Consider the following 14,674-nt stretch of genomic DNA (forward strand, 5'->3'; position numbering starts at 1 on the left):
ACCAGCTGATTGTGGCACTGGCAAAATGCTTTGCAGTGGTCAAAAAATGGACACATGATTCCACTGTGGTGTCAGGAAACTGACAAGTGGGTAGCACTGTCCACCTGTCAAAGTTGGCCTGCTGGGGGGATGATTATCTTGTCTGCCAGCTGGATCCCGTTCCCCACCTCCCCACTATCTGCAGAGCAGATAGATATGACTTTGTGTGTCTTCTCACAAGTTATGTGCAATCCTAGGCCATTTGAACAGTTATAGCATCTGCAAAGCAGGCTTACCAAAATGAAAGACTCAGTTACAATAGATACTAGAGCTCTTAACATTTCCACTGGAAGCTGCTGCCACCTAGCCTTCAAAAGAACAGACAAACAAAAAACCAGAATGCGAAGTTCCTCTTCACACAAGTCCCTCATCAAGCAACACAAAGTGCTATGACAGTGGAATTCAGGTCCACATGTGAGGCTCTTGGTTAAACTTGACAGAGGAGTATGCCTTCTCCTGAATTTATTCTGTAGGCGGACCCTAAAACTATCCAACCCATTTATTACACACCCAAATTGTGTTCATTGCACTCTGGAGACTCTTGTGTTAATTCTTTCTCTCCTGAATCTATATATTTCAAATGCAAAAAATGTCCTCCTTGTCATTTACAAGCTAATTTTGAATGCCGCTTCCATAACCATTTAACTCTAAACACAGGGTTCTTTTGAATATAAGCTGACACTAGTGTCACCTTAGTTTTGCTTAAGCCCAGTTATGGGCCCAGAAATGTTAGCTAATTATAGAAATCATGGTGCAGACACATCACAGTAATTTCCACAGAGAGTTCCTTTTTAAATAACAACTTTTCAGAATGAACAAATATGGATGAAATATTGACCTTTCATTTGGGATTTAAAATCTATGTTACACAGGTTTTCAACAACGATCGCCTATACATAAATACATACATACATACATATATATTACAATTATGCCTGACCAACTTGAACATTTTCACCAGGTATTAAATTCTCAGCTGTCCTTCTCCGCTAAATACTGCTAGCCTCCAATATTGTGAAGAATGGAGAAAATGACCCCCACACTTTGAAACCTAAATCAGAGGATGGACTGGGATGGATTTTTAGCTGTCAGCACAAGGCATCACGGGCAAGCATAGTTCTTAACCTACCACATAACTGGAAAAAGCAGAATTATGAAAAACAAGGTATTAAAAAAATATTAAAATATATACAGGTCCCAGATTTCTTGGCACAGAATTATGAGAATTATCTTGGCACAGAATTATGAGAATTATCTTGGCACAGAATTATTAGTGCACAGTATATATACGGTAGATACTATTGATAAGCAAGAGACATAAAATTATGGATTGATGTATTATCCCAGTGGAACAAAATGGTTCAGTGGACACTTCAGTCTGCCAAATTAGACTGATATGGTGAAAAATCTACTGACTGCACAAATGTATTTGGGCACAAAGATTACTTAAATAACAAAGCTCTTTCATACTGTGGTTATTTCAAAGTGGTTGTTTTAAAATTTTTGGGTGATATTTAATGTTTAAACATACTAAGAACAGGCACACTGAAATGGAAAGTTCACTAATTTCAATGAGTCTACTCTGAGTATAATGAACATTGAATATCAGCCACTGTAATTCTAACTTTTTGTAAGAGACCCTGGGAGCCTGTTGAAGGGCAGGTTATACAGCCCTTAAATAAAATAGATAAATATCAAGGATTCTCAAGTGCTCAATACAATGTCCTAGAGTACTATCATCCCATACTGCTGATGGAGGCTACAGCTGAGACACTTCCATGCCCAAGTCCACCTGGTGACTTTGTGACTGAGGCTAGACTTGAACCAGTGATTTCCTGGCTCATACTCTTAGCCACCAATACATCAGACAAGAAGTATCCTCTGAACCAACCACCTAAATGGTGTTATGGCAAGTTTATTCTATTCCGAAAATAGGGACTGTGTTAGTTAGGTTAAACGTTTCCCTCAGTGGAGAGTTCTAAAACACAATTCACCTTCTGTAAGAGGAAGGTCTGCATTTTGCAGGGAACACTGTGCCGAGCAAGAGGAAAACGCAATTAAGAATTTCCAAAGTAATACAAGAAGCTCACTTAATTGTCACAGATAATTCAAAAGTACATTACAGGGAACCAAGGGAAACTTGTTAAAAATGATAGGGAGAAACAAATTGTCATGTCAGTATTGCACCACGGATGGGGAACCTGTGGCCCACTGAGTGTTGTCAGACTACAACTCTGGGCTCCTCACGAAGGAAGGGTGGGATATAAATTCAATTACCGTATTTTTCGCTCTATAAGACGCACCAGACCACAATACGCACCTAGTTTTTGGAGGAGGAAAACAAGAAAAAAAATATTCTGAATCCCAGAAGCCAGAACAGCAAGAGGGATTGCTGCGCAGTGAAAGCAGCGATCCCTCTTGCTGTTCTGGCTTCTGGGATAGCTGCGCAGCCTGCATTCGCTCCATAAGAAGCACACACATTTCCCCTTACTTTTTAGGAGGGAAAAAGTGAGTCTTATAGAGCAAAAAATACGGTAATAAAGAAACTCCCTGACCATTGGCTATGCTTACAGGAGCTGATAAGAGCTGGTCCAAGAATATTTGAAGGGCACCTTACGCCTCTTCTATATAGATAGATAATATATATGATTGGAACATGACATTTGTAATTTTGTCATAACTACAGGCTTCACATCAGTTACTTAAGGAATCCGCTCAGAAATAGCCCTGGTTGTGAACACTCAACAAGATCCCCAAGACTGTGTTTTGAAAGCTCATATTCACTAGGCAACTGGCAAACACAGGATCACAGCACCAAACAGATCTTAACGTCACCAACTCCGAGTTGGTGGTGTGAGAAAAACATTACAGTAACATTCAAATCAGATCTCACCATCTTTCCTTTTTACCTTAAGTCAGCTTACGTCTCCTCTCCAGGAATACGTTGTCCAACTATTCAAGGTTTTAAGAGGTGAAGTTAGCAATACACCTTGAGTTACAATAACATTTGAATATTCAATTAAAATAAAGTTCATCAATCAAGATAATTTAATGCTTGGGGTGCTTGTGCAAGACCCTGTCACCAGCTGCAATTTAAGGGCTTGGTGATAGCAACATCTTGCAGAGGGAGCCTGGTTCATTATTCATTTGGAATGTTTTCAGATGGGCTGTTTCAATTCAGAGCTGGTTTGGGACTTTGATATCTAAAGAGCCTCCCTCTACCCATATGAACCTGTCTGCACACTTCAGTCTCCAGAGGAGGTCCTGCATCCCACTACCATCAGAGGTGCATCTTGGTGGTTGTGGCCAAGCTATGAAACTAGTCTCTGCCTTGAGAAATCAGGCCGGATCACTTTATCTCCAGGCTTCAATTAACAACATTATTATTCTAATGAATTTTTCAAAAGGCATTCTTGAATGTTTTATCTATTCTCAGTGTGCTGTCCCTGTTGCTTTTTATTTTCTGGGTATTGTTGCTTTTATAATTATAATTTTATGATCACTGCTTTTTTAGGGGTGGGAAGGCAATTTCTCCCTGATCTGTATCAAGCTGTATCTCACATAGTTGTTGTAGAACCTTCTTATGATCCATATTGGCCAGTGTGGTCCAACAGATATTTTGGACTTGGACCAGATTGCAATCCTTTTTCACTCAGGCCTGGCTCCCTGGATGGTTTGTAGGCAAGTCAATCTCAGTTCTCCATCTTACAGTGGGAATAACTAGCCTACATCACAGAACTATTGTAGTGACGAAGAGGACTGCTACATTAGTAATAATGAAATATTAAAATGTTGGGATGGGTTCATCTGTTTGGACTTCAATTTCATCTTCCAATTTGTGCCCTTCCATACAACTCTGCATTATTATCGTATTTTTTGCTCTATAAGACGCACCAGACTACAAGACGCACCTAGTTTTTGGAGGAGGAAAACAAGAAAAAAAAATATTCTGAATCTCAGAAGCCAGAACAGCAAGAGGAATCGCTGCACAGTGAAAGCAGCAATCCCTCTTGCTGTTCTGGCTTCTGGGATAGCTATGCAGCCTGCATTCGCTCCATAAGACGCACACACATTTTCCCTTACTTTTTAGGAGGGAAAAAGTGAGTCTTATAGAGCAAAAAATACGGTAATTATTGTGGTAAACATTGCATTATGCAACTCCCAAGGTCTATGCCTTCTTAAAACATTCCAATAAAAATTATTTCCAAGTGAAGAATGTGATCTTTTTGAATTGCACCAAGTACAGATTAAGCAAATACTTCAACTACTTTAGGCTACTGGAAAAACTTTTCAGATTTTACACAGCATGTAAAATCAGAATTACTTTTTTAAGGCCTTTTTTTAACCAATGTAAGTCAAATAAAAATACTAAGTCACATCCTTTTCAGTTGAGCAGTGTAACTTTTTCAGAGATTTTCCAGTTCAAATTTTTATGGAAAACCCACATTACCCTCTCTTAAAGATTTTAGATGCTGTAAGTGCTTTGAAATGTTTTTTAGCTGGTTCCTAATTAGTTTTACAATATCTCAAATATGTTTTTATTCTTTTTTAATATTTTGATGCTTGCTGTGCTGGGCTCTTTTAGAAGAAAAAAGAAGAATGGCTATTTAGTTAACTAAGTAATAAATTTATAACATCTCTAGGTTTAGTTATTCAATGGTCAGAACATAAATTAGTCCAATATTTGAAAGAGAAAATAGGTTTTTAAAGGTTACAAAACTAGTATTTTCATCTCCAAAATATTTTGAAAAGCTTACAAAAACCAGTTATCTGATTATTTAAAGGTGCATCTTTATTTTAGCAGTCTTACAGACACCCCCTTGTATCTGCTAATGAAGTTGCATAAGCACATCAGTTCATTTTTCTAAAGTTACTAATGCATGTTTAAACAAGTTCTTCAAGTATAAATGAGGAACACAATGACTGGCTATTAACACAAAAGTGTTTGATCTCATTCTCCTAGCTCTGTTGGAGCTAGAATGTAATTAATCAGGACTTTCAGTGTGGTATTCAGATAATTTTTATTCAGAGAAGACCCATTGAAATTAATGAATAAGACTAAGATACATTAATTGCAGTGGGTCTAGTCTGAATAAAAATTACCTGAATACCTAAAGGAATGAATGATTTGCAACCTATAAATAAGGTTCTAAAATATGTATTCTAAGAAATGATAAAAGGAATGGAAGTTTTGGCATTTAAACATTTGATCTACAGTCATACCTCGGGTTAAATTTGCTTCAAGTTGAGCGTGTTCGAGTTGCGCTCCGTGGCAACCTGGAAGTAACAGAGCGTGTTACTTCCGGGTTTTGCTGCTTGCGCATGCGCAGATGCTCAAAATGACGTCACGCGCATGCACAGAAGCGGCGAAAAGCGGCGCGTGCATGCGCAGACGTACCGTCGCTAGATACGTTTACCTCTAGATGCGAACGGGGCTCCGGAACGGATCCCGTTCGTATCTAGAGGTACCACTGTACTTGTAAGCTGTCTAGGAACATTTTACAAATGTTTTGTAAAAAATAAGTAGTTAAAGGAAAGTATCTCCCAATTTCTTTGTGGACAAAAAGAGCTAATATTTAGCATGCATACTGTAATAAATGAAAACCTCAATCTGATTTTGTAGTTACAGATGGACCTACAATACACTGACAAAAACCTAGTTCTCTTAAAGCTATTGAAGCCCGAGCCAGTGTAATAGACTGTACTTCAAATGGACCCAGAATCCCACAAGCCTAGCAGAAGGAAACCTCTCACATTATAATATAACAGCTTAAGACTCAGTTAATATTTCTGTGCAAGAAAGAGCAGATACACTCATGAGGAACATGTTATGTACCTATTTTGCTGCATGTGTACATGGTAAGAAGCTGTGATGCACTGCAGACTTCTATCATGTATACCTTTGGTGAAACAGATACATTCTGCCAATTGTGATGTTACGATAAACACAATGCAAATACTTTCCTACAGAGAAGCAATATTGGTGTGGGGAAATCACTGTGCATGAAATGGTCCTTCCAACTTTTAAAAAGGTTTTATTTAAAAATAAATAAATAAAAACAGGATTCACTTTTCTTTGTCTTTTCTGCCATTTGTGAGCAAAATAGAAGAAAATGTTTTGCTTCTATGAGGACAAATTGCATTTGAATTTGTAAGTTTTGGGCGCTAGTCTGGAGGAGTACATGAGAAGTTCCAAATGTGCAAGAAAGCTATTTTTCTTTAGAACACTAGCAGCTCATCTACACAGCTTTGAAAGGTGCCTTGAAGAGTGGAGAATGAAACTTATGGACTATGCAGAACTGGATAAACTGACTGGGAAGATTAGATATCAATGGGATCACCAGTTCATCGAGGACTGGGGAAAGTTTACAGATTATCTGAAAAGCATATGTGATGAACAGACAACGCTAGTGGGATTTAAAGAGGCTTTGTGAAAGTTAAAGATGTATTACAGGCTTATGTATGTATACAGGCTTACCCCCACTTACACGTGTTCTACTCGCGCACAACTGTGCATATGTGCAGCGCCAGAAAATAAATAAATAGAATCATACAAGGAAATGGTGGGAGAGAGCTAGAGAGTCCTCATGGCTCGTAAAGAGGCCCTCTCCAGAGCCTGAAGAGGACGTCAGTGAGGGCAGAGGAAGCCCCAAAGAGACCTGAGGTGCAGTGGGGCTTTGTTTAGGCTGCTCAGCCTCCCCACCTAACAGCTGACACATGGGGCAGTGCAGCAGCCACTGCTGTCCCATGCGTCCTCCAGCCAGCCCCAGAACTTCAACTAGTTGAAGAGAGAGAGAGAGTTGTGTGGAGAGCTGGAGAGTAGGAGAAAACAGGCATTTAGAGGCTTTTTAGAAGGTGCTCCCCACTTGACGTGATTTCCCTTATGCACAAACCCCTGCGTGAGTGGGGGGACGGCTGTATCGCTTTTCTGGAGTGGGAGCCTTAGTAAACTGAATACAGTGAATAATTTGATAAATGATAATAGGATGCCTTATGCAGAATGTGTATATGGAACTATTGTTTTTGTGTTACAGAAAATGGGCAGTGTAACAGAGATACCTATTTAACAGTGGGGAAACAACGGGTTCATAAAAAGCCCTAAAAAGCCATTAATTTGGTGTCTACTAAGTGACTAGGAAAGCCTACTATTCCAAAGCCAATATTACTTAAAAGTACAACTAAACGTTCTTTCAGAGATCAACAACTTATTGCTATAATTCTTTACTCACAATGGCATCAATTTGTTCCAGAATCTTCATAAACTGTTCAGCAGTTCCCTTGATCCGCTTGTCCAACTGGTTAAGAGCTTCAGTTTGAAGATTCTTTGCTAGAAATCCCTGTATGGAAATTGTAATTTCTCATAAAAATTTATTCATAGCATACCTGAAGACATCTTATCTAGATAATATAATTTATCATGTTGTTTATCAAAATACTATTATACACCCTTTATTATTTTGAAGGATTAAAAGAGGAGTCAAGAAATAGCTAGAGCATTTTTCTAGAAGAAAAATAAATATCAAGATAGGTGACCGATCTTTTGAGGTAAATTCATTTAAATTAGGAAATATAGTATCAACAATTAAAAATTATAACCCTAGGTAAACTATTGAAATAAGAAATCATCTTACTTTTTGAATACCTCCAAGCTCTTTATTAACATCTTCTATTTTTTTTGCTATTTGTTCCACAGATTTCTCCAAATCTTTCAATTTCTTTAATTCAGTTTCTTCTTCTGGACTATTCTGGGTAATTTAGAACAAGATGGCACAGGTTTACATCAGTCCTAACATTTATGATACATTTATTCTAGCATACATTAACAAAGATTTAGAAGCTTGCTATTACTCCATTCAGCACCCTCGCTTCTCTCTACTTCTAACAGTTATCAATTTTCTTCGTGTTTTTTTTTTTTTAATCAATAGGCTCACTATGGATGTACAACCAAGTAAAGATGGTTACTGCTGTTGGCAAATACTAATATGTACCTAGATGTTATTATTTCATGTTCTTCGGCAAAAGAAAACAGTATCCAAAGCAGTAACATACAGAGACAGTTAAGATTTTGGAAGATGCATGTATTTTAAGTTGCATCGTTAGTAAAAGGAGGGGTTCCTTTTCAAAAAGCAAGTTTATTTAGATCAGAGGTAAAGAATATGTGGTCTCCCAGATGTTGCTGGACTCAATCAGCTCCAGCCAGCCTGGCCCATGTTCAAATATGATATGAGTTGTACTCTAACAACATCAAGGGGGGGGGCACAGGTTCCCCACCTCAATTTAGATGATTTGGGTTCCTTCCTGTTCTGTTTGAGAAGTTATCACAGATATGCAAGGCATATAAATATTTCAGTAGAGAACAGAGAGTTTATTGAGTAGGAACAAGTACAATAGAACAAGTTTATTGGTTAATTAATGCTCCATTATTTGAAGATGTTTTGCATACTGCCCTGTGAACGATTTTTTTAAAGGCAAAATAATACATTTTAAGATAAACAGAACAAAAGAAGAGCAACATGGGAAGAACAAAGAGGACAGAAGGCAGAAAAGACATTAGAAAAAGGGGAAAGAATCCACAGCAAGTTAGGCACTAAGTCCTACTAAAATCAGGGACTTGAGTGGAAGAGCTGCTTCTAAATTAGTGGAGGAGTATTGCAGGATAGCTGACACTAAATCTAGAGAAGTTCATCTGCTTGTGCAAGCTCCTTTTCAAAATCTTTTTGTGATCCACGAGGGTTTATGCGCTGCAGCCTTCCTTGTTTACCACCTCTCATCCTGTAACACATTTCAGTGCGGCATGAGAGACATTGTCTGCTCATGCTTGTGCAAGAGGCTGTGCAGCAGTGCAAAGAGTGGATCCAAGCCAGGGATCGGATAAAACTACCCCCTCCAAAAGTGAAAAAATGGGGAAACAAAAGCATGGTCAGTTTTCCTTACTAGAGAGCAAGGAGAAAGTGCTCTGCGCTTGAGAAGAAATAGCAAGTGAGCAAATGTCTTATTGAATACCAAGGGGGGGAAATATTACTTCTCATATTAGGAAGCACAACGATACATGTTCATCCATGTGTGTTTCTGTGTGTGGTGGGAGGGAGGGAGGGAGGGAGGGAGAGAGAGACAGCCTTCATAAAATGAAAGTTACCCTTTTTCCAATCAGCATGACTTTACAACCGTTTTTAACTCCAAATGTTGCCAAAGGCTGTTCCATTTCTTTCAGGGATTTTCCTAGGAGGAAAAACAAAGAAACCTACAAATTTATTTTGGGAAACTTCAGCAAACAAAATGAAGAGTCAGTTTTACGTTCATTTACAAATATGGAACAACTTGCATACCTTTTATACACCTATACCAGCATAAAGCTGAAAGCATCACCTGATTAACATAAAAGGCTCCACAAATGCTCCGTTGTTCTTATTGATACAAGGTATCACTTGGAAGCCTATGGCACACCTTAATGACATAACAACAGTTGTTCATAGATTTCAAAATTCACATTCGAAAGTCTTTGTGGTCTCTCTGAGCCAGTTGCCCAGCTGTCCAAGCACCCACTGACATCACAGCAGAGGAGCTATGACACCCCAGACTGCCAAAGTATATTGTGACATCACAGAGAATCAGCTGCTTATACTGGAACAGGCTGTACTCATTCTAAACATTAAACATAATTTTTAAGAGGCTCTATTTATTTGATAAAATATCCAGCTTAGTTCTCTTTAAAAGGAAAGCACAAAACAAAACTTTTTCAAAACAAAACAAAAACAGAAGACAAATGAAATCATCTGAAAAGGTTTTTAGCGTTACTTTGATACTCAGTTTAATAAAATAAAATAAAATTTCAACAATTGGCAAGAGCCAGTTATTCTTCTCTCATAGGTTCCTAATACCTTAAAATGGTTACAAGAATCCCGGAAATTAGTGTAGCAGTAATACCATTCATGTTCCTTTTCAAACTACATGCACTATAATAAATTTGAAACATTAAAACTGACCCAGCACACTGTAACCCATTAATGTGAACAGAGCCCACCATCCATTATAGCTCTTTATCATGGGCTCAACAAGCCTCTCATATCTCCTGTGTAATGCATGAAACTGTAAAAAAGGGGAGGTGTGCCAAATATCATACATGCCTAGTAGGCTGCTGTGTTCAGGTTGATGAGCCAAAAGTTGTGTAAGCTTGACTGAAATACACAGTGCCTGGGCAAATATATTAGTAAGAAAAACCGAAGAATGAATATTGGTGATTAATTGTTCTCTCTCACAATACATGCACGTACTTCAGCATGTGATAAATAAAACTCACTTTGTAGTTTTAACTGATTCATGATCTGTTCTCTAGATAAATCAATTTTTAAAAAGAGATGAAATTAACATAGCTATTCAGCAAAAATAAATCCTCACCCAATTGCATATGGTTATTTAAGACCAGTTCTAACTGATATTTTGCATGTAATCCTATACACACGAGAGTAAGCCCTGTTGAACTCAGTGGAGCCTAATTCTGAGTCGCCATGCATAGGATTGTGCTGCAAATATAAAAACGTTACTTACCTTTATATATCAGTTTCTGAAAAGAAATTGGAACTCCAGTTACTTGTTCAATTAAAAGAGCCATATCACGTACTGTTGGCTGACTGTCTTCTTCTTGAGAAGCAACCTGAAGACTGTGTTTTTCGCTACCTGAAAATACCATAATGAAAATATATTCAGATTACAAACTGGGTTTAGCTCAGTCCATATGTGCTGCAAACTAGTCTTACAAGCAAGTATTTAACAAATAAAGTTTACCTAACATGGAGATAAAGCAATGGGGTAAAGCTTCACACATGAAAGGTTCAACCATAATCATACTCAGAGTAGGCCCACTGAAATAAATGGGTGTCCATTGATTTCAGTGGGTCTATTCTGAGTATGATGACTTAGTTGAATATGGCCCCTAGCGTACACTCCCAGGGGCTCAGCCTTTGCCATCCTGATGCCTTTGAACTACAACCCCATCAGCCGCAGCCAGAACAACAAAGAAGGCTGTCTCTTCTTTGCCTGCATCCCTCAAATTGCCATCTTCCCCCTGCTACAAGACTGTTATCCACTGGCCAGTCTTTATTACTGACCCCAGTAGAGCCATGAATCATAGAATAGAATCATAGAATCATAGAGTTGGAAGAGACCACAAGGGCCACCGAGTCCAACCCCCTGCCAAGCAGGAAACACCATCAGAGCACTCCTGACATATGGTTGTCAAGCCTCTGCTTAAAGACCTCCAAAGAAGGAGACTCCACCACACTCCTTGGCAGCAAATTCCACTGTCGAACAGCTCTTACTGTCAGGAAGTTCTTCCTAATGTTTAGGTGGAATCTTCTTTCTTGTACTTTGGACCCATTGCTCTGTGTCCGCTTCTCTGGAGCAGCAGAAAACAACCTTTCTCCCTCCTCTATGTGACATCCTTTTATATATTTGAACATGGCTATCATATCACCCCTTAACCTCCTCTTCTCCAGGCTAAACATGCCCAGCTCCCTTAGCCGTTCCTCATAAGGCATCGTTTCCAGGCCTTTGAAGGTCCTTCTCATCCCTGAATTCACTGAACAGCCAGCTTGCATTACCCACATTTATCAGATTGTGCTGCAGAGGTTCTCTTACTGACCTTACTCCTAGTAAAAAAACATGTATATATAGTGGCTGATAATACAAGAGAATGACTTTGAATGTCTTGAGCCATTTGTATATAATTTCAGTGGCACTTGCAAATAATCCTCTAACTTCAGTTCAATATCCTCTCCCCACCCCCGTAAAACAGATTTTGGGAAGAGGGCAAGAACAGCTTGCTTAGGGTCACCCTGCTGAGCTCATTGCAGAGGTAAAATTCAGTCTCTCTACAGTCTCTCCGAGTCATCAGTTGCCCCGCTGTCCAGGCACCCACTGACATCACAGCAGAGGAACTATGACACCTCTGGCTGCCAAAGTAGATTGTGACATCACAGAAATCGGCAAGAGCCAGTTGTTCTTCTTCTCATAGGTTCCCAATACTGTGCACATTCACACATGCTCGGAGGCACTCTGGCCTTGGAACCTCCTGGGTTTCAGGAATGGGGTCAAGCTATGTATGTATGTATGGAGGAAAGCACACGTAGATGTACAAATGCATGGATGGATGTACGTATGAATGAATGCACGGGGGGATGGAGGCATGAATGCACAACTGCAGGGGGGGATGGATGGACGGGGGCGCGAAGGCGTCTGGGGGGCCCGTCTGCGTGTGCCGCCCCCCCCTCCACCGCCTCTCTCATCTCCTTCCACGGGGAGGGAGCGGCTGGCGGGGGCGCAAGGGCCGGGGCGGACGGGGAGGCCGCCCCTTCCCCGCTCGCCTCCGGGCTCCCTCCGCCCGCTAGGCCCGAAGCCCCGGCCTCTCCGCCCGCGCTCTCACCGTAGGTGACGGTCACCGTCAGGGCCGAGCCCCCGCCGCCGCCGGGCACCGCCATGCCCCGCTTCGCCCTCACGGAGCCCGCGCCGAGTGCCGCCCTCCGGCGCCGGAAGCTGCCGGCCGGGGAAGGAGGAGGCGGAGGAGGCGGAGGAGGAGCAGCCGGAGCCCGGCGAGAGAGGGATAGACGCCGCTGGCTGGCTTGCTTATTTACCTACTTTTCAGTATCTCTTATTATCATTTATTATTATTCCCTCTTATTATTGTCTTGTTTTTATTCTTATACCGCCCCCCCCCTCACAGGGGCCGAAGGCGGTTGTACTGATTAAAAATAAGATCAGCTGAGAAATGTTTGGGGTGGATGGGAAACTATTTCCCAAGCATCCTTTACAGTATTATTAATTCAATGTATATACTGCTCTTCTTGCGAAGATCACAGGGCGGTGTGCAACATTAAAAATGTAATTCATATGGTATAATAAAAAACCCAATAAAGCAATTACAAGAAATCACCATAGCACTCTTCCCCACCCCATTTAAAAGGCCAGACTGTTCAATGGCTGCAGGCCTGGGGGAAGAGGAATGTGTTCACTTTGGGCCGAAGATGTAGCAAAGGCACCAGGCGAGCCTCCCTGGGAAGAGCAGTCCACCATGAGGAGCCACCACAGAAAAGGCCATTTTTGCCCCCCCCCCCGTGTCTCGTGGAGGGGGCACACACAGATGGGCCTTGGATGACAAGTGCAGGGGTCCGGTTGGTTCATATGCAGAGGTATTGAAGTCCTGAGCTGTGTAACAGAATTAAAACTATATAAAACTATTTGAAAACAGGCAATCACAACAAAAGCAGCGTACCAGCCCTTTCATTAGAAGCAGCCCGTTCCTAAAAGCCTGTTGGGAACAAGGGGGTTCTACAGTACACTATTATTTTTGTGATTACAGGCAACTCTTGACTTACGCAGGGGTTACATTCCAAGGAGTGCACATACATTCAAAACATATTGGCAGGTGAGACTGCCATTCTTTTTCTCCAGACACCTGCCATTTAGGTTTTTCTGCCAAACAGGTAAAGCTGAATGCACACAACTTAAATGTGTATCTATCTACAGTATTAATTTTTTTTATTAAAACCATACAATCCACCAAAAACAGCACAGCACCAGCCCTTTCATTCGAAGCAGTTGGTTCCCAGCAGCCTGTTGGAACGAGGGGGTCTTCACCTGCCAGCGGAAGGACAGCAAGGAGGGAGCACTGTCTTCTCCAGGGAGGGAGTTCCAAAGTCTGGGAGCAGCCACCACCGAGAAGGCCCTCTCCCACATGCCCACCGAGTGTGCCTGTGAGGTGGCAGGGCAGAGGCTTCCCCTCTGAAGATCTCTGAACCTGAGCATGTTCAAAAGAGGGAGTATGACATTTCAGACAGCTTTTCCCTGTCTATGCAGAAGAATTTGGGGGTTGTGTGTTTGGTGCTGCTCTTGTGCCTTTAACAGCAGCCTGACACACAGAAATGTAGAATGAGCACTTTCCCCCAGTGCCTGCCCTGCTTCCCTGTCACAAAAAGCTTCACCGGTTTTATTTCTGAACAGGAACGGTCTTGGTAAATAAGCATACCATTTTATGGCGCATATGTGATTATTACCTGTGATACCTCCATTGCCAGCCAGCCAACTGGTTTTTATTGAACATTATCTAGTTTCCTAAAGGAATCACGGTCAATCTTTGCTACCTTTTAGGGAATCCTTCCCGAATCATCATGGCTGCTGAAGACATCACTCACCCTACAGTCATCTGCAACAACCCCTTGCAGGGAATTATCCATATTCATCATTTCACAAGATGGAACTTATTAAAGTGCAACATCAAATTTCTACACAAAAGGACTACACAAATAGAAACTGTCTCATTGGGGTGGAAGCCTATTCACACTGACTTTGGACAAGTGTATCCTGTTTAACTTAATGAGGAAGAGATGGCAGGTGACATAGCAATGTGGATTATTTCCTTTACCTGGCCAGGTCCAGCCCTTTGAGTATTAGCAGCTGGCCAAGTCCCAGCTGCCAACCCACACCAACGTACACAGAGGGAGTAGTGGCTTTGACAATGGGACTGGTTTACTGTCTCTTGGGGGCCGACTTGTCCCACCCTCCTCAAAGTGGCCCTCCAATAAAATGAGCTACTGACCAGGCTTTTAAACTAAGACATGGGGAGGGACAAAGGTCTTCAGGCTTT

The 14,674-nt window shown here is 41.0% G+C and overlaps 1 protein-coding gene and 2 long non-coding RNA genes across 4 annotated transcripts in view; 2 read left to right on the forward strand and 1 right to left on the reverse strand.

Annotated features, from left to right (window-relative positions):
• LOC308460633 overlaps nucleotides 1-1,228 on the forward strand; it is an 8,071-nt gene extending 6,843 nt beyond the window's left edge. The window contains exon 2 of the long non-coding RNA XR_013978664.1: nucleotides 1,001-1,228. This is a non-coding gene — a long non-coding RNA (uncharacterized lncRNA). The remainder of the gene's footprint in view (nucleotides 1-1,000) is intronic.
• BAG1 (BAG cochaperone 1) overlaps nucleotides 1-12,601 on the reverse strand; it is an 18,346-nt gene extending 5,745 nt beyond the window's left edge. Inside the window, exons 1-5 of one of the 2 annotated variants that reach the window (XM_080977122.1) lie at nucleotides 12,458-12,601; nucleotides 10,585-10,713; nucleotides 9,176-9,258; nucleotides 7,671-7,784; nucleotides 7,269-7,376 (exon numbers count right to left, since the gene is read on the reverse strand). In XM_080977122.1, the coding sequence (XP_080833248.1) occupies nucleotides 7,269-7,376; nucleotides 7,671-7,784; nucleotides 9,176-9,258; nucleotides 10,585-10,713; nucleotides 12,458-12,512 (489 nt within the window). In that variant the 5' untranslated portion in view covers nucleotides 12,513-12,601. Of the gene's footprint in view, nucleotides 1-7,268; nucleotides 7,377-7,670; nucleotides 7,785-9,175; nucleotides 9,259-10,584; nucleotides 10,714-11,677; nucleotides 11,840-12,457 lie in introns of those variants that run through there. The other variant, XM_080977123.1, reaches the window with a different exon arrangement.
• Nucleotides 12,034-14,322, forward strand: LOC308460632. Its single transcript, XR_013978663.1, has 2 exons — nucleotides 12,034-12,138; nucleotides 14,179-14,322. It is a non-coding gene; the product is annotated as an uncharacterized lncRNA (long non-coding RNA).
• Nucleotides 14,323-14,674: the final 352 nt, after the last annotated feature.

Source organism: Podarcis pityusensis (genome assembly GCF_964106645.2).
Source record: "Podarcis pityusensis genome assembly, chromosome: 13".
Classification (NCBI taxonomy): Eukaryota; Metazoa; Chordata; class Lepidosauria; order Squamata; family Lacertidae; genus Podarcis; species Podarcis pityusensis.